General features: G+C 48.8%; 1 protein-coding gene across 1 annotated transcript in view; it reads left to right on the top strand.

The window, feature by feature from the left end:
* The window catches only part of ZNRF2 (zinc and ring finger 2), a 61101-nt gene that overhangs the window by 21763 nt on the left and 19130 nt on the right, over positions 1-20208 (top strand). Inside the window, exon 2 of the mRNA XM_060195784.1 lies at positions 12543-12638. Within this exon, the coding sequence (XP_060051767.1) occupies positions 12543-12638 (96 nt within the window). The remainder of the gene's footprint in view (positions 1-12542; positions 12639-20208) is intronic.

Consider the following 20208-nt stretch of genomic DNA (forward strand, 5'->3'; position numbering starts at 1 on the left):
GGCGATGAGAAGGGAGAAGGAAACTGTGCCTTGTGCGACCTGCGTTTCAGCTGCGTGTAGATTTTACACAGTTGTATGTTCGACATTTTTAGCCATTTTTCGGTAATGTTTAAACATGTCTTTATTAGGGGATTTCTGTTTTACACTTGACAGTAAATACAATCGTTTGCCCATGCATAACATTTCCCAGTTTTCCACATCACAGCACAACCCCACTGGGTCCTCTGTCATCCTTCTTGGACCCGTGTTCTCCCCCCAGCCATTGCATTTTTTCATGGTGTTTTTGGAAAATACTTTATCAGCAAATAACAGGGAACTCATCTTTCTGTTAGTGCTTAGTATGATTTCTTTATAGTAAGGAGGAATGCGCCTTTTTGCCTTTTTAGTATGCGTGTGCATGTGTGTGTATGTTGTGAAACAAGTGTTACAGATACACTGGGAAGCATCCGTCCGTTACTCCTGTTGTTTTCACTTACGGCTAGAATGTGCTGTTATCGAGGTCACCCCGTTGGTGCTTTTGGCTAGTTCCTACTTAAGCATATGTGATGTTCTTGTTCTGGCACTTTAGAAAGTAGATGAATTGGAATTTTTTTTCATAAAGTGACATTTATGCTACGCTCTTTCTCAGCACCTACAGGACTGAGAATATAAGATTGAAACATTGCGGAAACGCTATTCTAAGTTCCTTATTCCTCTGCACAACATGGTAGTTTAATTTTCATTTCTATAGTTGGCCTTTGATCACCTAAGCCAAATCATTTCAACTCACCAAGCCTCTGCTTCCTGGATACTGCAGCAGTAATAGTAGCATTTCCTGCGTGCAGTGGTTTGCAGACCAGTTGAGGTGATGTAGCGTGGAGCAGAGTGCTGGGCTCATAAAGGGGTGTGCAAAGGTGAACCGGTAGCCTTTCTGTCAAAACAATAGACTCTTCTGTGAGTCGTCTCAAGTAGTGGGCGTCAAAGCTAGTGGCAGGTGCGGCCAGGTCCTAGCACACCCTGTTAGGTGCATGTGTCACCTTGCACAAAGCCCAAAGCCCTGGGTTCAAGTCCATGCTCCCCACCTGCAGGAGCGAAACTCCACAGGCAGCGCAGCAGGTCTGCAGGTGTCTCTCTCCCTGTTTCCCTCCCCCCAATGTCTGTCTGTCCTATTAAAGGAGAAAGAAAGGGAGGGAGGGAGGGGGAAAGGAAGGAGAAAGAAGGCTACTAACAGGAGGTAAGGGACTACATGAGATACCAGAAGCTATTGAAGCGGCGTCATGAAGAGTACGGGTATTCAGTGCATCTGATTAAGCAGTGTGCCTTCTTTTTGTTAAGGATAACGGCTAGGTATCGACTCCTCCACCCCATAATAAAACTATTTTATTCACTGCAAGGCTATGCAGGTACTTTAGTTGCATGGATCTATTTGGATAAGTAGAAGGGGTTGACTTAGAATAGTGGCTGGTTCAATTAATAGAGAATAGAATTTAATAAAATGATTTCAGGTTCCCTCTATATAATTGTAAGTGCCGTACTGACTCGCCGACATATTAGAAATGACACACTGCCTTCTTGGTTTCTCCCCGGTGTGGTTTTGGGACTACCCTTTAGCTCTGTGTCCAAGCACTAAGCCAAGCAGGCGTGGGAGGCAGGGAGGCAGGGAGGCCTGTCCCGAGGCTGTGGTGGCAGGGAGCTGGCCGTCCGGCTGTGCTGCATTTACTTGCTACTCGTGCTGGGTGACGAGAGTCGATGTGTGTGTCCATGTTGTGTTCTCAGTATTGATTGAGTTTTCCCTCTTTTTTTTTCTGCTCTACCTCTTACCTTCTGGAACCAGTAATTTGACGGTAAGTATTCCAATGCGACTTACAAAGTTTTTAACCTAGTGAGGACTTTTTCTCCTGCACGTCTTGGTGAAACTTTGCAGACTGCAGATGGCCTCTGTGGTCGCCCAAGTTTCCCCTGTGTCTGTGTGTGGATGGATGGAGCTGGATTTGGGGGCGTTCCTGGCCTCGCATGCGCTGGCAAACAGCGCCCATTTCTGTGTGTTTGATAGTGATGTTTTTCTGGGAGCTTATACTCTCCTGTCCCCTTCTTTCTGCTGTTTTTACTCCTTGAGGGGTCTGGGAGTGTGGGAAGGAGAGAAATCTTTCTCACGCTTGCACTTTATTTTCCCTGGAATATTCTCAGTCTTTCAGAATACTGTCATTTAGATGTCTACAAAATGTGTGTTCTGTATGCTTTCTAAAAAAAAAAAAAAAAGATTTATTTATTAATATAGAGAGAACCAGGGCATCACCCTGTCACATGCATTGCCAGGGGTTGAACTTAGAACCTCCTGTGCCGTGTCCCAGGGTGCATGGTCTGTGCTCTGCTCAAAGGCTGGTTGCTCTCACTGGTGAGCAGAGTTGTAGGCGGAGCATCTGTCCTTCAAATGACTGTTCTCATCCACTGACCGAGCTGCTGTCTTTTCTTTCAGATTCTGTGCTGTTTTGTTTTTCTAATTTTCATTTCAAAATACCTAACCCTTGTAAATATTTTTCAGCAATAGGTTTTTAGGTTTGTGATCATGACAATATCTGCCCTATCATCTTAGAGCTTCGCTTTTTAATAAACATTGTATTCACCATCAAATAGAATATCTAACTTTTAAGCTTACATTATAAGTGATTAAAAGGATGAGACTAGACTTAGAATGTCAAAATTTTAGCAGTAGCAATGGGAAATCATTTTCATAAAATTCTAATGTCAAAGATAGTTTTAAAAATTTTGAGAGAAAGCTATAAGGAAAATGTATAGGACAGAAGAAGGTTTTATACAGTGATCACCAATGTATAGAACAGAAGAAGGTTTTATACAGTGATCACCAATGTATAGAACAGAAGAAGGTTTTATACAGTGATCACCAATGTATAGAACAGAAGAAGGTTTTATACAGTGATCACCAATGCGGCATTTACTTATATTCAGATTTGAATATTGCCAGAGTCCTTAGAAACTCACTGAGTATTCCTGATCATAGTTTAAAAGTCTTAGAAAAAATAGTAATTTTAGGTTTAAAATAGTAGAACTTATAGAGCACATCTGCTATAAAGAATTTCCTTGTCCCCCTTCACCTTATCACTTGTATTTGCAATTCTAAGGGATGTCTGATTTTTCCGGCTTGACCAATGTGGAACCGTACTCTCATTTTAGGGCTTGCTTCTTTTACTCTGGTGTGTTGTAAGCCTTGTTTTCATTCTTTATCATGTAAGGAAGGGAGATCACTTCATCTTCTGAGTTCTTGGTAGAGACCCATGTAATAAAGGCAGATTAACAAGAGGCGTATTAATGGGACGGGAAAAGGGCGTGAGGGTTCTCAGGAGTGTAAGTGATTTCTAGGGAGCGTCTGTGGGCTCTGAGAAACAAGGAGATGGAGCAGTTTGTGGCAGGGCCTCCCACATTTGAGGTCAGTTTCTAGCAAGTCTACTGAGTCTCCATGTTGGTGTGACTTCCTGAGAAGACAGCAGAGGGAGAAGTGATGCCCACCCCCAAAATAAAGAAAGAGCCTGCCATGAGTCTGCGAGTCGAGTCTAATGCATTCCGTTCTGTGAACATGTTACAGTTTATTTTAACTGTCTCAGTGTTAGCTGTTTGTTTCCATTTGGTGATAGAACACTGCCCCTTGAAGGCTTGCTAACTTGTACATACACATTTCTCTGGACAGTTTTAGCTCAAAGTATGGTCTGTACACTTAGCTGCTTGGGTGTTGTGCACGGATTAGAAATGCAGAAATGGGCTCTCCACATGCGTCTTACTCAGCCTTATTCAGGCCGAGGAATCAGAACTTTGACAACGATACCCAGGAGAGGAATCACTGAATCCGAGGCTGTGTAACCTTCAGCTCAGAACTAAACACTCTCCTGTGTGAGCATATCAGTCTTCACTTAGGCTGAAGTGTTTGAGGCTTCTGTTTCTCTGAACCTTCTATAACAATGAGTATTAACAGATATTGCTTTTATTAAATTATTTTTTAATATTTTTATTTATTCAGGGTTGAGACAGAAATTGATATGGGGGTGGGGGCGGGAAGATACCTGTAACCCTGCTTCACCGCTAGTGAAGCTTCCCTCCCTGTAGGTGGGGACTTGGGTCTTGAACCTGGGTCCTTGTGCCTTGTAATGTGTGCACTCTCCTGGGTGCTCCACCACCTGGCCCCTAAACTTTGCTTTCTTAGGACTAAAGTTTCAGTCCTCACTTCAGCTGACTTGCCTTTTTAGTTTTTCTTGAGGGGCAAAACCAACTTTTTAGATTTACTGGAGACTGAGAGAATTCGTGCTCCGAAGTAGAAGTAGTCCCGTGGGGGTCTGCTTAGTCATATCTGGCCACTCACTCCACCTCTGGAAGACTTGGAGCTGGATGCCCGATGCGCTCGCACATCTGGCAGGTGCGCGCCTGCGGGGCAGGGCGGGGCTCGGCTTCGGCGCCCTGGCACCAGGGAGGGCGGGCTGGGCACTGCAGTAGCTGCGACACTGTGTCCCTCTGCCCCTCTGTATCGGGCAAGGCCCAGGGCCTCACACGCTGCTAGGGCACCACGGAGTGGTCTCGGGGCAGCTTTTCAGTGCCCTGTTCTAGAGGAAGAGGAAACGCAGCATCTGGAGCCCCCCAGCTCTCTGTAGCATTGCCTGGGGCCCATGGCGGCGTGCATGGCGAGGGTCTCACTCTGCCGGCCCCACAGCAGCAGCGTCCGTGACGATGCTGTACTGCCAGGACTAGAGCGCTGACAGCAGGATGCCGCCTGGCAGATTCTCGGTGAGATTACAATCTCCCGTTTCTCTCTGCACTCTTCCAATATATTTAATTAGATGGTTGCATTAACTTTCTTCCTGTTCTCCAATAGCCAGGAATCTAGGTTCCTTAACATGACTAATAACCAGGGGCCGGGTGGTAGCGCAGTGGGTTAAGTGCACATGGTGCAAAGCGCATGGACCGGCTTCTGGCTTAAGGATCCTAGTTCGAGCCCCCGGCTCCTCACCTGCAGGGGGTGGGGGGTGCTTCCCAGGCGGTGCAGCAGGTCTGCAGGTGTCTGTCTTTCTCTCCCCCTCTCTGTCTTCCCCTCCTCTCTCCATTTCTCTCTGTCCTAGCCAACGACAGCAGCAGCAATGACAACAATAATAACGACAACAGGGATAACAAGGGCAACAAAATGGGAAAGATGGTCTCCAGGAGCAGTGGATTCATAGTGCAGCAATAACCCTGGAGGCAAACAACAAACAAACAAACAAAAGACTAATAACCCTAGATATTATTTTTAGGGATAAGATGATGTGTGGAGTACTCAGAAATAGATCACTTCTGATAAAACTCAACGTGCAGAATAATATCCCAGTTGATGACTATGCAGCTAAGCCAGACTTTATCCTGACTCTTCATTCCTAGAAGTAACCGTCTGAGAGTCCGTGCATCGGTGGCGTCTCTCACACCTGCCACTCTCTTGCTGTTGAGTCATCGGAGCTCAGTGTCCTGAGTCAGCATACCGTCGTCAAGACTTAGGAGAGGAAGAAATACACGCCAGGTTTTTAATCAAGAAGAGTGTCTTGAGTGGGTTGACTAGATCAGTCATTGTTGACTGAAAATAAAGTGCCACATAGGAAACTCTGAGGGCGGCAGGTAGCAAGCTCGGAATCCTCCTAACACTCATGTGGGGGCTGGGCGGTGCACCGAGTGGAGCACAGGCGTTGCACGTGCAGGAGGGACGACGCCTCACGGCAATGAAGCAGGGCCGCAGGTGTCTCTCATCTCCCTCCTTCTCTACCTCACCCTCCTCTCAATTTCCTCTGCCTTATCAAATCAAAAATCAGAGATTAAAACATGTTTACGTAGTACAGAAAGGAGCTCAGTGATGATATTTGGTTAACTTTTGTGACCTAGTGATTCAAGTAAATATTTAGCCGTGCTGGGCAGGAGGTCACACAACACACGCATGATATGCAGTGCGACTTTACCATGGCACTCACTTCAAGAGACACGCTGGACTTTTTAAGAGGACAACTCAAGACAGTATAGTGAATAAAAATACAAAAATAAAAATTTTTTGAAACCAAGAGAGTGACAAGATGATATTTGTGTTTTGAAGCTAGTGTATAAAAGCAATTTGAGCAGGGGGGAGGCTAGAAAAGATGTGTGTGTGTGTGTGTGTGTGTGTGTTGTATATGTTTGTGAGTGTGTGTATGTGTGTGAGTGAGTGTGTGTGTGTGGGTGAGTGTGTGGTATATGTTTGTGAGCGTGTGTATGTGTGTGAGTGAGTGTGTGTGATGTGTGTGGGTGAGTGTGTGTTGTATATGTCAGCGTGTGTATGTGTGCGAGTGAGGGGTGTGTGTGTGTTGTATGTGTGTATATGTGTGAGTGAGGTGTGTGTGAATGTGTTGTATGTTTGTGAGTGTGAGTGCATGTGTGTGAGTGTGTTGTATATATGTATGAGTGCATGTGAGTGTGTGTGTGAGTGTGAATGAGAGAGAGGTCACTGTGGTAAATTGGGATGGATGGATGGATGGATGGATGGATATAGATTTAGTGTGGCTGGGCATATCTAGGGAGTCTGCCCACTCCCTGGGGGCTGGACATCTCCTGTGTTAATTAGAAATTGGGACAGGAGGTGTTCAGGCTTGGCTGCGAAATGCTCTTCAGCCCGCAGCTCCGCAGTGGGTCCTTTCAAGTCCTGTTTCCTTACAGCCTACTGACCAGGTTATCGGCTTCACCAATGGTTTGTTCCTAGTTTCCCCCTTTGAAACCAATATTCAGGGGCTTTACTTTATTTATTTTTAATGAATCTGAGAACATCTCCCCAGGTGACAGCACACTGTCAGTAAAGGGTCAGAGAGCACCTATCTTGAGACGGGGCAAGCCGCCTGATACTGTGCGGGCCACAGAAGGCATGGAAAGCAGGCACATGCTCGGCCGCCCGACTCGAAGCTGGGCCCTGAGAGCTCATCTGGAGCACCCCAGCTCTCTGTAGCATTGCCTGGGGCCCATGGCGGCGTGCATGGCGAGGGTCTCACTCTGCTGTCCCGCGCCACAGCTCCCACATCGTGGGCTTGGCCTTCCGCCGCTTCCTCTTCCCTCCAGCTACTGAAAAACTCAGAACCACTCTCGCCTTGGGTCCGTCAAAAGCGTGTGGAAAGTCTCAGTGTTTCCCTCCTAAGGAATGACAGTCACTAAATCACAGTCTGTATTCTGACCCTGTGGGGGCGGGAAACGGAGAGCAGTGCACAGACACAAGGAGGGTTCCCGCACAGCCTCTCTCCACTCGGGAAATACTAAGTGCACAGGCTGGTCCACCCAGACCCAGATCTTTAAGAAGGAACGTGATCGCCATGCAGGGGCTCATCTCAATCTGCTGCTGTGCGTGGAGCAGGGGTGCAGCACCGCTGCTGCAGAGACAGGCAGGGGCTCATCTCAATCTGCTGCTGTGCGTGGAGCAGGGGTGCAGCACCGCTGCTGCAGAGACAGGCAGGGGCTCATCTCAGTCTGCTGCTGTGCGTGGAGCAGGGGTGCAGCACAGCTGCTGCAGAGACAGGCAGGGGCTCATCTCAGTCTGCTGCTGTGCGTGGGGCAGGGGTGCAGCACCGCTGCTGCAGAGACAGGCAGGGGCTCATCTCAGTCTGCTGCTGTGCGTGGAGCAGGGGTGCAGCACCGCTGCTGCAGAGACAGGCAGGGGCTCATCTCAGTCTGCTGCTGTGCGTGGAGCAGGGGTGCAGCACCGCTGCTGCAGAGACAGGCAGGGGCTCATCTCAGTCTGCTGCTGTGCGTGGAGCAGGGGTGCAGCACCGCTGCTGCAGAGACAGGCAGGGGCTCATCTCAGTCTGCTGCTGTGCGTGGAGCAGGGGTGCAGCACCGCTGCTGCAGAGACAGGCAGGGGCTCATCTCAGTCTGCTGCTGTGCGTGGAGCAGGGGTGCAGCACCGCTGCTGCAGAGACAGGCAGGGGCTCATCTCAGTCTGCTGCTGTGCGTGGAGCAGGGGTGCAGCACCGCTGCTGCAGAGACAGGCAGGGGCTCATCTCAGTCTGCTGCTGTGCGTGGAGCAGGGGTGCAGCACCGCTGCTGCAGAGACAGGGGCTCGCCTCAGTCTGCTGCTGTGCGTGGAGCAGGGGTGCAGCACCTTCCCTCCCACCCACACACCCACACACCCATCTCTGCTGGCTGTGTGTCAAAGTACTTCTTTCCTCATAGCCCGGCTCTTGAGTTTTTGCCAGTGCGGACTGAGCATGGTCTCTGACTGTGGAAAGATCACGTCTAGCCGAATACAGTGGCGTCTGCTGTGTCCCTACTGCCTCTCTGACCCGCTGAGATTCTCCTCGCGAGGTATACCAGGCCAGGAGCTAGTCCACCAGTGGAGGGCCAGCTGCCGCCCTTCTGCCAGTGGCCTGACGTCTGAGAGAGACCCTGAGAAGCTGACTAGAAGCTTTGTGTCTGTCCTGTGGGGACTCTTCTTTTTTTCTGTCTTTATTTTTTAAATTTCTTTATTGGGGGACTAATGGTTAGCAGTCAACGTTAAATCCGGTAGTTTGTACATGCGTAACATTTCCACATAGCAGCACAACCCCCACCTGGTCCGCCTCTGCCGTCCTGTTACCGGATTGAACCCCAAGCACCCGGAGTCGTTACTCTGGTGCAGTGCGCCAGCTCCAGCCCCAGTTCTGCTGTGTGTTTCCCCTTCTGATCATTTTTTTTTCTCTCTCTCTCCCCCCCTTTCCTTCTTTCTCTTTTCCTTTTTCCTGCCAGCACCTCTCAGATGTGGTCTCATACTGGTGGTGCCAGGGATCCAAGTTGGAACCCCTTACGTGTGAGCTGTGTGTAACGCCTCTGCTGTTTCCCACTCCGGTGCACGGCCTCTGATCTAAGAGGAGAACAGATAGATCTCTCTGGATCGAGATAGCAAATGGCTGGAGAAACAGCCGCGCTGGCCTATGGAGCTTTATCGTCCCCTCTTTCTTCCACTCGTGCTGCTGGACCTCTTATCTTCAGGTCGAGTCTGGTCTGACGTTGGTTTTCCCCGTGCTAAGCCTCCGGTTTCCTGGTTCAGTTTAGAAATGTAGCGACTGAGCTGAGTCTTTACTCAGTCTCCCAGCCAGTCTCAGTGTTCATCTCAGGCCTCACCATAGTCTTGGGGGCCACTAGAGCTGTGATTTCTGAGTCCCTAGAAAAGGACAGCTAGATAAAGAGAAGAAGGAAGGAAGGAAGGAAGGAAGGAAGGAGGAAAGGAAGGAGGAAAGGAAGGAGGAAAGGATAGCTAGAGTCTGCTGGCTGTCACTGTGCATTTCTTCCGGAAGGTCCTTCTAGTCTAGTTCTCCCATTTTCTTCCCCCTCGTTTGCTGCTTTCGTCTTTCAGTTTCTTCTGATTTGGAGTCTCTCATGAAAAACTGACTAAGTTTGCTGCCTGGGTTCAGGTTTTCACCTCTGATAAAAAGTTCAGGGACATGGGGAGGGAGCTCTGAAGCGCCGAGGGCCTGGCATGGAGCAGTTCTTGGAGGTGAAGGGCAGGACAGAAATGAGGGCGGGCCCGCTCTCCCTTTAGTGTGCCGTCTGAGTTCTGCTGGGGCTCGGGGTCAGCGCCACGGACCCGCTGCCCCACACAGCCACTCTTTCCTTTTTAATTTTTTTAAGATTTGTGTTGGGGGTTAGCGGTCTACAGCACACTTGTTGGCGCGTGAGTGCCATCTCTCCTGTCCGCAGAGCGCTCTCACTCTCAGATCATCACCGCGTACTAGGACCTTCAGAACTCCCTTCCTCCAGCCTCTCTCTGCCCTCCTCCCCCATGTCTTTTGCTTGGTGCCATACACCTCCAGCCCAAGTTTTACTTTCTGTTTCCCCTTTCTGGTCTTCTTTCTTAAGTTCTGTCCATGAATGAAATCATCCCACGTTCATCCTTCTCTTTCTAGCTGATCTCACTTCACAAAGATCCATTCAAGCTCCATCCAAGATGAAGTGAAGAAGGTGAAGTCACCATTTTTTATAGCTGAGTAGTATTCCATTGTGTATCTAGACCACAACTTGCTCAGCCACTCATCTGTTGTTGGACACCTGGGCTGCTTCCAGGTTTTGGCTATTACAAATTGTGCTGCCAAGAACATATGTGCACACAGGTCTTTTTGGATGGGTGTGTTGGGTTCCTTAGGATATATCCCCAGGAGGGGAATTGCAGGGCCATAGGGTAGGTCCATTTCTAGCCTTCTGAGAGTCTCCAGACTGTTCTCCACAGAGGTTGGACCCAGTGACATTCCCACCAGCAGTGCAGGAGGGTTCCTTTGACCCCACACCCTCTCCAGCATTTGCTGCTGTCACCTTTTCTGATGTGTGACATTCTCACAGGAGTGAAGTGGTATCTCAGTGTTGTTTTTATGCATTTTTTGGATCATCAGTGACTCAGCATTTCCATATGTCTGTTGGCATTCGGATCTCTTTGGTGACTATTCTGTCCATGTCCTCTCCCCTACTTTTGGATGGGGTTACTTCCTTTTCTTTTTTCTTTTTTTCTTTCTGCTGTGGAGTTTGGTGAGCTCGTTGTATATTTTGCTTACTAACCTTCTGTCTGATGTATTAGCATAAAAATACCTTCTGTCATTCTATAACAAGTGTCTCTGTTTGGGTAATGGTTTCTTTTGCTGTGCAGAAGATTTTTAATTTGATGTGGTCTCATTGGTGTATTTTTTATTTTGTTTACCTTGCAAATGGATTTGAGTCACTGAAGATATCTATGAAACTTAGATGGAAAAAAAATTTGTCAGTATTTTCCTCTAAGTATTTGATAGTTTCTGGTTTAACATCCAGATCCTTGATCCATTTGGAGTTGACTTTTGTTTGTAATGAGATAAAAGTGGTCAAGTTTCATTCTTGTGCATGTTTCAACCCAATTTTCCCAACACCATTTGTTGAAGAGAGACTCCTTTCTCCATTTAATATTTTGGTCCTCCTTGTCAAAAATCAGATGTCCATAGTTGTGGGGGTCCTTTTTTTCTTTCTATTTTATTGGATAGGATAGAGAGAAATTGAGAGGGGAGAAGGAGATAGGAAGGGAGAAAGAAAGGGCTGGGCGGTGGCGCAGCGGGTTAAGCGCACGTGGCACAAAGCACAAGGACCGGCGCAAGGATCCTGGTTTGAGCCCCCGGCTCCCCACCTGCAGGGGAGTCGCTTCCCAGGCGGTGAAGCAGGTCTGCAGGTGTCTGTCTCTCCCCCTCTCTGTCTTCCCCTCCTCTCTCCATTTCTCTCTGTCCTATCCAACAACGACAACAATGGAAAAATAGATGCCTCCGGAGCAGTGGATCTGTCGTGCAGGCACCTAGCCCCAGCAATAACCCTGGAGGCAAAAGAAGAGAGAAAGGGAGGGAGGGAGGGAGGGAGGAGGGAGGGAGGGAGGGAGGGAGGGAGGAAGGGCAGGAAGGGCAGGAAGACACCTAAACACCTGCAGACCTGCTCAGGGCTTGTGAAGCCACCTCTGCCACGCCACCTCCCCAAGGCCCCTGTGCTCCTTCCTGTGTGTGCGCGGCTGAGGACGCCCCTGCCTAGCCCCTGCCTTGCCCCTGCCTAGCCCCTGCCTTGCCCCTGCCTAGCCCCTGCCTAGCCCCTGCCTAGCCCCTGCCTTGCCCCTGCCTAGCCCCTGCCTTGCCCCTGCCTAGCCCCTGCCTTGCCCCTGCCTAGCCCCTGCCTTGCCCCTGCCTAGCCCCTGCCTAGCCCCTGCCTAGCCCCTGCCTTGCCCCTGCCTTGCCCCTGCCTTGCCCCTGCCTAGCCCCTGCCTAGCCCCTGCCTAGCCCCTGCCTAGCCCCTGCCTAGCCCCTGCCTAGCCCCTGCCTAGCCCCTGCCTTGCCCCTGCCTAGCCCCTGCCTAGCCCCTGCCTAGCCCCTGCCTAGCCCCTGCCTTGTTCCTGCCCTGCCCTGCCCCTGCCCTGCCCCTGCCCGTTGGTTTTTAATCGTACTTCAGGCAAAAACTTAATGCTAATTGAATCATGAAAGGAATTGATTCATATTAAGATGCCACAACAGACTGAGAAATCTTGCCCCATTTGATGTAATTTTCTACTTTGTAACATGGTATAAAAGAACACTAGCTGTTAGGAGTTAGATTCTGGATCTGATTGTGCTGTTTTGAAAACCTTCACTTCTTCATCAGAAAAAAAATCACTTTGTGGCTGTGAAGAATGTTTGCTAAGGTCCTGTCTCACTATGAATGCAAGATCGTACCTCATACCATTCTGGGCCAGCAAAGTTCATTCCCACCAAGATAGTCACAATCAAAGGCTGTTACAGCAGGAGCAGAAAGAAGTGGGGGGGGGGGAAGGGAGGAAGGAAAGAAAGAAAGAGAAGAAAAGAAAAGAAAGAAAGGATTGGTCTTCATGAAGTGACTTAAGCTAGATATTATAATCACAAGCTCTTCTTACTTGTTACTTGTTACATACATAAGTAGTAAGTTGAGAAATGTGAGAGTGAAGTTTAAAAGACTTTGATTTTTCCATGCTATTTAAAAAAAACAAACAGTATGGATGTTCTTTTCAGAATAATTAGTAACTCACATTTTGTCTCTTTCTCTTTTTTTAGGATTCAAGTGCCCCGTATGCTCAAAATTCGTACCCTCCGATGAGATGGACTTGCATCTTGTGATGTGTCTGACTAAACCTCGAATAACATACAATGGTAAGTACAGCGCTTTTGGCTGAGCGGCTTGGGTGGTGCAGACCCGACTTCCAAACACCTGACACTTCAAGAGGGGCTCTGTTTATCAAGTCTTGGAATCAGCTTCAAAAAAAAATCAAGTGGTTGATTCCAGACTTAAAAAATAGTGTAACGTGAACAGAAGAGAGAAAAGAAAGCGGTTCCTTTTTTGCAATCTCATAAATAGAAAAGCAGAAGTGCTGTGAAGACCCGATAAGAAATTCCAGATCTTTCAAAAGTGGAAGTTGGTCTAAGTAGAGCAGTCAGAAAGACGGCCTGCACTCTGTGACGATCCCCCGTAAGGCCACGTGAAGAGGGGAGGACGTCCTGCCAGTCTGCCAGACCTCACGAGCCAGGGAAATAGCCGGGCAGCCTAGAGGGTGCTGGGGGCTGAGTTTTTAGGCATTAGCATACGAACCTGGGACTTCCCTCAGCTGACAGAAGGCACGGGATTCTGCGGCACGGGGTTCGACCCTGAGTAACTTTTTCCCTTCAGCACTAGGAACTGAACCCAGAACCTCTCAGCGGCCTAGCCCACGCGACTGCCGGGTCTCTTGGGCTGCCTTGTTTGTTTACTTTGGGAGAGGTGACAGCACTGGTCTCTCAGTCGTGGGGCTCCCCCTGGTGGTGTTCACGGGTGTCCCACGTCACAGAGCTGGGCCTGGGCCAGGCAAGTTTTCTTTCTCCCCATGAGAAAACTGATGGTTTCTTTTGTAGATTTTTGTAAGTTGATTTACTGATCTTTCTGTCACCAGACACATTCTTACAGTAAGCACATCCTTCTAATTCCCAACGCATGAGTAAAAGTAACATTCAGCAATCACTTTGAGCGGCACAGGCGCCCGTTGACTGTTTCTGCTTTAGGAGAGCAGGGTAAACAGTGGTTTTGTTGAGCCACTTTGACTTGAGCCTCCTGCAGGGGTGTCTGTGTCAGGACTTGAGCCTGTCTGCTCAGATGCAGAGACGGAGACACCGTGGTGAATGAAGATTTCTTTTGTGACTGTAAACGGTGCTTCCAGAGAGCACCATCTCTTCAGCTTCAGAGTTTCTTCATTGTCTCTGTGGGATGGAGAGGGAACTTGCCTCATCAGCTCGAGGCAGACTACTAGGAGGAGCAAACAACAAGCTTTGCATGTGAGGGGAGCAAGCATACTGGATACCTGCCACCATATAGCCAGAGTACCCCTTCTGCTTCACTTTCTCTCCTCCCGTCCTCGGCCTCTGCACTGCCCTCCCATGCAGTCAAGTAAACACCTGCCGCCTGTTTTAAAAAGTAAGATAATCCTTCCATCAAGAGGCATGTTGGAGTATACATATCCCATTTCTCTCTAGTCCCTCAGATCTTTTTTTAACTTTTTAATTTTTCATATTTATTTATTTTCCCTTTTGTTGCCCTTATTTTTTTATTGTTATTGTTATTGATGTCGTTGTCGTTAGATAGGACAGAGAGAAATGGAGAGAGGAGGGAAGACAGAGGGGGAGAGAAAGACAGACACCTGCAGACCTGCTTCACCGCCTGTGAAGCCACTCCCCTGCAGGTGGGGAGCCGGGGGCTCGAACTGGGATCCTTATGCCGGTCCTTGTGCTTTCCACTACTTGCGCTTAATCTGCTGCGCCACCGCCCGACTCCCATCTTTTTATTAATTTTATTTATTTGATAGAGACAGCCAGGAATTGAGAGGGAGGGAGGGAGAGAGGGAGAGAGAGACCTGCAGCCCTACTTTACCACTCGTGAAGCCTTCCTCCTGCAGGTGGGGAGTGGGCGCTTGAACCCGGGTCCTTGTGCCCTGTAGCATATGTGCTCAAGCAGGTGTGTCTCTACCCGGCCCCAACCCCCAAACGTCAATGTGCTGTAGCCGAGGAACCTGTGTGGAGGCCAGTGAAATAGCTCACCTGGTCCGTGCAGTTTCACCATGTGCACAGCCAGGCTGAGCTGTATCTTGCTTTCTTCCTTACGTAGGACATTTTCTTGGTTTTAAGATTTCCCCTTCCTTCAGTTTAAATCTTTTTGAATTCAGGATGCTTTCTGAAATTGTTATGTCTCTTGTAATTAAGGTTTTTTGGAAAAAGAAACAAACAAAGAATCATTTGCTGGCCACCAAATTTTATATTTGGAGGTAGACATTGCCTGGGTTTGTGTATACTCTGCCTTTTGCTGATGGCTTCTGTGATCTGATTTGCGGTCTCTACTTGCATTGATGTTTTCTGTGGTGGAGTTTCCAGTGTGGTTCCTAACTGTAGTTTTAGGCGACCTCGTAAAGATGAGATCAGTGGACAGCATTGGAGTTGTATTTAATACATCAAATAGACGCACGCCATGCCTTGACGCAAACCCTCCCCTTATACTCGGGGAATTTCAGAGTAGAAACTGCCTCAGACAAAGCAATCTCCATTCAAAGTTATCTTGTGAAGGAACATTTGACATGCATATACAAGAAATAAACCAACAGGATTAAAATGTGTTGCACAACATTAGTCCCCCAGTAAAGGGGAAAGTGCACCCCAACAACTTCAGAAATAGCTAACCGCGTGGTCAAGAGGCGGCCAGTGGGTGAACTGCTGGGCAGTGTGTCATGAGGACTTTCCCTGGTCCCTGGCATCACATGTGCCAGAGTGACGCTCTGGTTCTCTCTCCCCTTTTTCTCTCCCATGAATTCATAACTAGACCTTTAAAAGAGAAATAACTACATATATTTTCAAGTAGTTAAAGTGATCCATGGTGAAAAATGAAAAGGTTGTGAGCTAGATACAGATTTGATTTTGTAGTCGTTAATGATTGAAATCAAGCTGTCAGAGGTGAGGTTAAGCAGAACTTTAGCCAGAGCTGTAGGGAGAATTAGCCCAGCTGAAGATGGGCGTGAGGGAGTCACTGGGCAGAAGGAGAATAGGGCACATGGGAGACACCCAGTCATGGAGCCTGAAGGAAGACACACCGCACTGGTACTTCTCTCAGAGCAAAAAGTGGACTCAAATTCTGGTTTCTAAGTCCACATATAAGAAGCTTGGAAGCAGTCAGTCTCTTCTAAGTAAGCCTGCTCGGACAGAGGAGACAGATCCGCACAGCAGCCCCAGCTGGACACCCGCCCCGCCGCCTGCTCGGACAGAGGAGACAGATCGCACAGCAGCCCCAGCTGGACACCCGCCCCGCCGCCTGCTCGGGGAGCAGGAACTAGGAAATGAGGGGCTCCTGCAGGTCGCAGTCTGACAGCAGACCGGCCCGGCTCCGCTTCTCTCAGGCCTCACCACCTCAGCACTGAAGACGTGTCCACGGGGCCACCGAGGGCAGTGAGGGCCGTGCGGGCCTAGAGCCGGAAGGTCTTGGGGGGGCGAGTGCGGCACAGGTCTGGCCGGCACAGCACGTCTGACTGGTGAGAAGACTGCGAGGAGGACTGGAAGGCGAAAGCGTAGCGCTGGTCTGCAGAAACAGGTCGCAGGTCAAAGCAGGGCCTTCTCCGGGCTGTTACGATGCCCGCCCAACACTTTGAAGAGGTCAAGGGGGGGGGGGGTCCAGAGGGGCGGAGACCATGGGCCCAGACCAACTGTCACCAAGGCATCCAGGGATCTAAAGGAGAGAGAACGGCAGGGAGTACAGGTGAATAGTATGAGCAGACATGGACGTCCTAAAGCCAGGAGCACTGCCACAGATGAAGAGTGTCTTTGAGGGGCTCACTTACCCGACTGGACAGCTGAGATAAGTGTCTCTGAGCCGCAGGCTACGCCAGTGGACTTCTAGAAAACAGACGATGAACACTGGATGAGAACAGACTGGGTAGGAGCTGCGGAACAGCCGAGACTGACACACACGGTATGTGCCTAGCGGGGAAGAGAGAATGTTTGAGTGGAGGGATGAACACCCGCTAGGACTGCTGCAGGCCAGGGCTTGTCGGCGAAAATGGATCGCGGTTGGGGTAGCACAAGCAGACTGATGTACAGATATCATGAACCACGTGCCAAGCAGAGAGAAAAGTATTAGAGTGACCCTAGAAGGAGAAGTATACCCTATCCTGCACATATTAGCATTTCTAAAATATTTCCTATTTGGTAATTTTCAGTCTTTGGTGTATCTACTTTATTTTTATTTTTTTAAGTATTTTATTTGATTTTTGAGAGAGATGTAGAGAGAGACACCAAGAGAAACCCCAGAGCCCTGCTCAGCTCTGGCTTATGGTGGTGCTGGGGATTGAACCTGGGACTTGGGAGCCTCAGGCATGAGAGTGTCTTTGCAGAACCACTGTGCTACCTACCCTGCCCCATGTGTCTGCTTTCTAAAGATTGTCAGGAAAGCTCATACTAGACATAGTTAAACAGCAGCTTGGGAACCCACATAACTGACATTTGAAGTCTGAATTTGGTGACGGGAAAATTGCTTTGATCTTTGTGGAAGCCCAGAGCCTCGTAATTCTGTATAGAAGTAGAAGTACTGTGAAAAGCAAACTCGGCGTGTACAAGTGTGTTTCATCTGGCAGTGTATTTCCTCTTACGGCTTATTATAAGACACTTAAGGTAGTAATAGAAACACACACACACGAAATTGAAAACACATCGTCCAGCAGGCGTGATGGACTAAAAGATTCTAAAGGACGAAGTATGTTCCACAGTTCGTTGATCAAATGTGGGAAGAAAGACTCTCTTTCCTTCGTTTGCTGATAAGCTCAGCATTTCATGTACATTGATATCACCCTTGCCTTTATGCCTCCATATTCTTATTATCACTTGCATAATGTTGATTTTTATACTATTCCAACACCCAAAGTAAACCTTTCTTCAGGTATCATCACTGGGGCTCGGTGCCAGCACTACAAACCCACTGCTCCCTTCAGCCATTTTTCTTTTTCCTATTTTATTTTTATAGGACAGAGAAATAGAGAGGGGAGAGAAAGATAGACACCTGCAGACCTGCTTCATTCACCGCTTGTGAAGCGACTCCCCTGCAGTTGGGGAGCAGGGGCTCAAACTCGAGTCCTTGTGAGGGCCGTTGTGCTGAGTACTGTGTGCGCTTAACCAGGTGCGCCACCCACCAGCTGGCCCCAATTTGTTAACTGTTGGGACGATTAGAAGAAACAGTGCGGATGGATGGATATCTTTTGAAAAAGAATCGTGGAGTGCAAGGAACCAAACAAACATAACTGTCTTGAAAGAGAGAAAAGAGCAAGCTTGTCCCTCATATCACAGTTCTTGATTTGGTATTGATGAGCTCAGTAAATAAATGAAAAATGGAAACGGAGGGTGGTGAAATAGCTCGCTTGCACAGTGGGTTGCACTGCTGTCTGCAACCCAGGGTGAAGCGCAGCCCCTGCAGCACTGAAGAAAGCCTCAGAGCTGCCGTCTCTCTCGCGTGAGCGCACGCGCTGCCTGTCTCAAGTTTAAAAAAAAAATTCGGATGGAAATATCAATCATTTCTGTTTCCATATTTGTCTTATTTCGTATAACCTTTACATAAGATCAAAGCTAGACTCATCACGTTTCAACATTTTTTTCACTTTCACAAAATAAAAGAGAAATTAGTCTGTTTAAACATCTAACAAGGGAGTCGGGCAGTAGCGCAGCAGGTTAAGCACACGTTGTGCAAAGCTCAAGGACCGAAGTAAGGATCCCAGTTGGAGCCCCCAGCCCCCACCTGCAGGGGGTCGCCTTGCCAGCAGTGAAGCAGGTCTGCAGGTGTCTGTCTCTCTTTCCCCCTCTCTGTCTTTCCCTCCCCTCTCAATTCCTCTCTGTCCTATATGACAACAGTACTATAACGACAAGAACAATAACAACAAAATGAAAAAAAAAATGGCCTCCAGGAGCAGTGGATTCGCAAGTGGGCACCAAGCCCCAGCACTATAACCCTAATCCTGGAGGGAAAAGAAAAAAAAAAAAAAGGGATATATAATGAATTTATTGTTAGATTGAACTTGCCTTCCTTTACAAGACCAAGACAGTCATCTCCTGAATTCAGGCCCAGACTGGAAATGGTGTGCGAGACACTTTTGACAGTAGAGAGACAGATGCCAGAGACACCACAAAGCAAACACGGACGGGGCTTGATCCGTGCTGGGCTTGAAGGGGGCAGACAGAGGTGTGATTCACCTGCAAGGGGAGATTGGAAAGGCTTCCGGAGTGAGGTGCTGATCATCAGAAAATGGGACCGTTGTGGAATGTCACTTCCCTGGGGGGGAGGAGTAAGGGTTTTGCAAAGGGTCGTTGGCTGTTTTGTTGGTTCGAAAGAGATATTTAGAGAAGACTGTTGCAGAAATGGCTTGGAGTGGCTTTTTTCAGGGATAGGTACTCCTCAAATAGTGTGTTCTGAAGGGCTTCTCTCCCTTCTGTAAGTCAGCCTTACTCAGGCAATCGCAAACAGTACAGGCCACACGGACGCATGCTCCCAGGCACCGCCTGGCACCGACCCTGGCTTCAGGAAGGAAATGAGACCTAGTGGCTCTGCCTTGTGTAGGGATTGTAGCTCACCGGTAGCAGCCCAGCGGTGTGTCAAGGTGATAAATACAGTGAAGCTGATGGGAAATAGCCTGGGTAGTGTTGGTGTTGACACTGCCTAGATTTACGTGGTCCCCAGATGGGTGGCTTCTCCCATCTTATCTACACTGCTTCTGGGATCTCGAGTCTTGCCCTCACCGCCTCCTCGGTGACTGTCACTAGACTCTCCTCTTAACGTACTCTGCTCTTTAACCTCACCTCGACTCCTAAGCCTTCCAAGTGTCCAATTTTATAAAATGCTTGATCCTAAACTAGCTTTTTTTTTTTTTTTTTTGACTCCAGGTTATGGCTGGGGCTCGGTGCCTGTGCTTCGAGTCCTCCTGGAGGCCATTTTTTCCTATTTTTGTTGTCCTTGTTGTTCCTGTTGGATAGGACACAGAGAAATCAAGAGAGGAGGAGAGACAGACAGACACCTGCAGACCTGCTTCACCGGCTGTGTAGCGACCCCTGCAGGTGGGGAGCCCGGGGGTCTGGAACCGGGATCCTTACACGGGTCCCTGCGCTTTGCGCCACCTGCACTTAACCCGCTGCGCCACCGCCCCCTCCCACCCCCACCCCCGCTAAACTAGCTTTTTAAAAATTTTTTTATATTTATTTATTTATTCCCTTTTGTTGTCCTTGTTGTTTTGTTGTTGTAGTTATTATTGATGTCATCGTTGTTGGATAGGACAGAGAGAAATGGAGAGAGGAGGAGAAGACAGAGAGGAAGAGAGAGACAGACACCTGCAGACCTGCTTCACCGGCTGTGTAGCGACTCCCCTGCAGGTGGGGAGCCGGGGGCTCGAACCGGGATCCTTACTGAGGTCCTTGCGCTTTGCGCCACGTGCGCTTAACCTGTTGTGCTGCCGCCTGACTCCCTAAACTAGCTTTTAAAAGCAAATTATGACCCCCCCCAAAAAAGTCAAATTTCCAAATGTCAGGGGCCAGGTGGTGGTGCGCCAGGCTAAGTGAACACATTGTCATACACACATACACAAGGACGGGAGCTCAAGCCCGCCCCCGCCTGCAGGGGGAGCTTCATGAGCGTGGAGTCTCTGCTGCTCTCCCTCCCCCTTCTCTCACCTTCTCTGTCGTATCA

The sequence above is a fragment of the Erinaceus europaeus genome, chromosome 8, assembly GCF_950295315.1.
Source record: "Erinaceus europaeus chromosome 8, mEriEur2.1, whole genome shotgun sequence".
NCBI lineage: Eukaryota > Metazoa > Chordata > Mammalia > Eulipotyphla > Erinaceidae > Erinaceus > Erinaceus europaeus.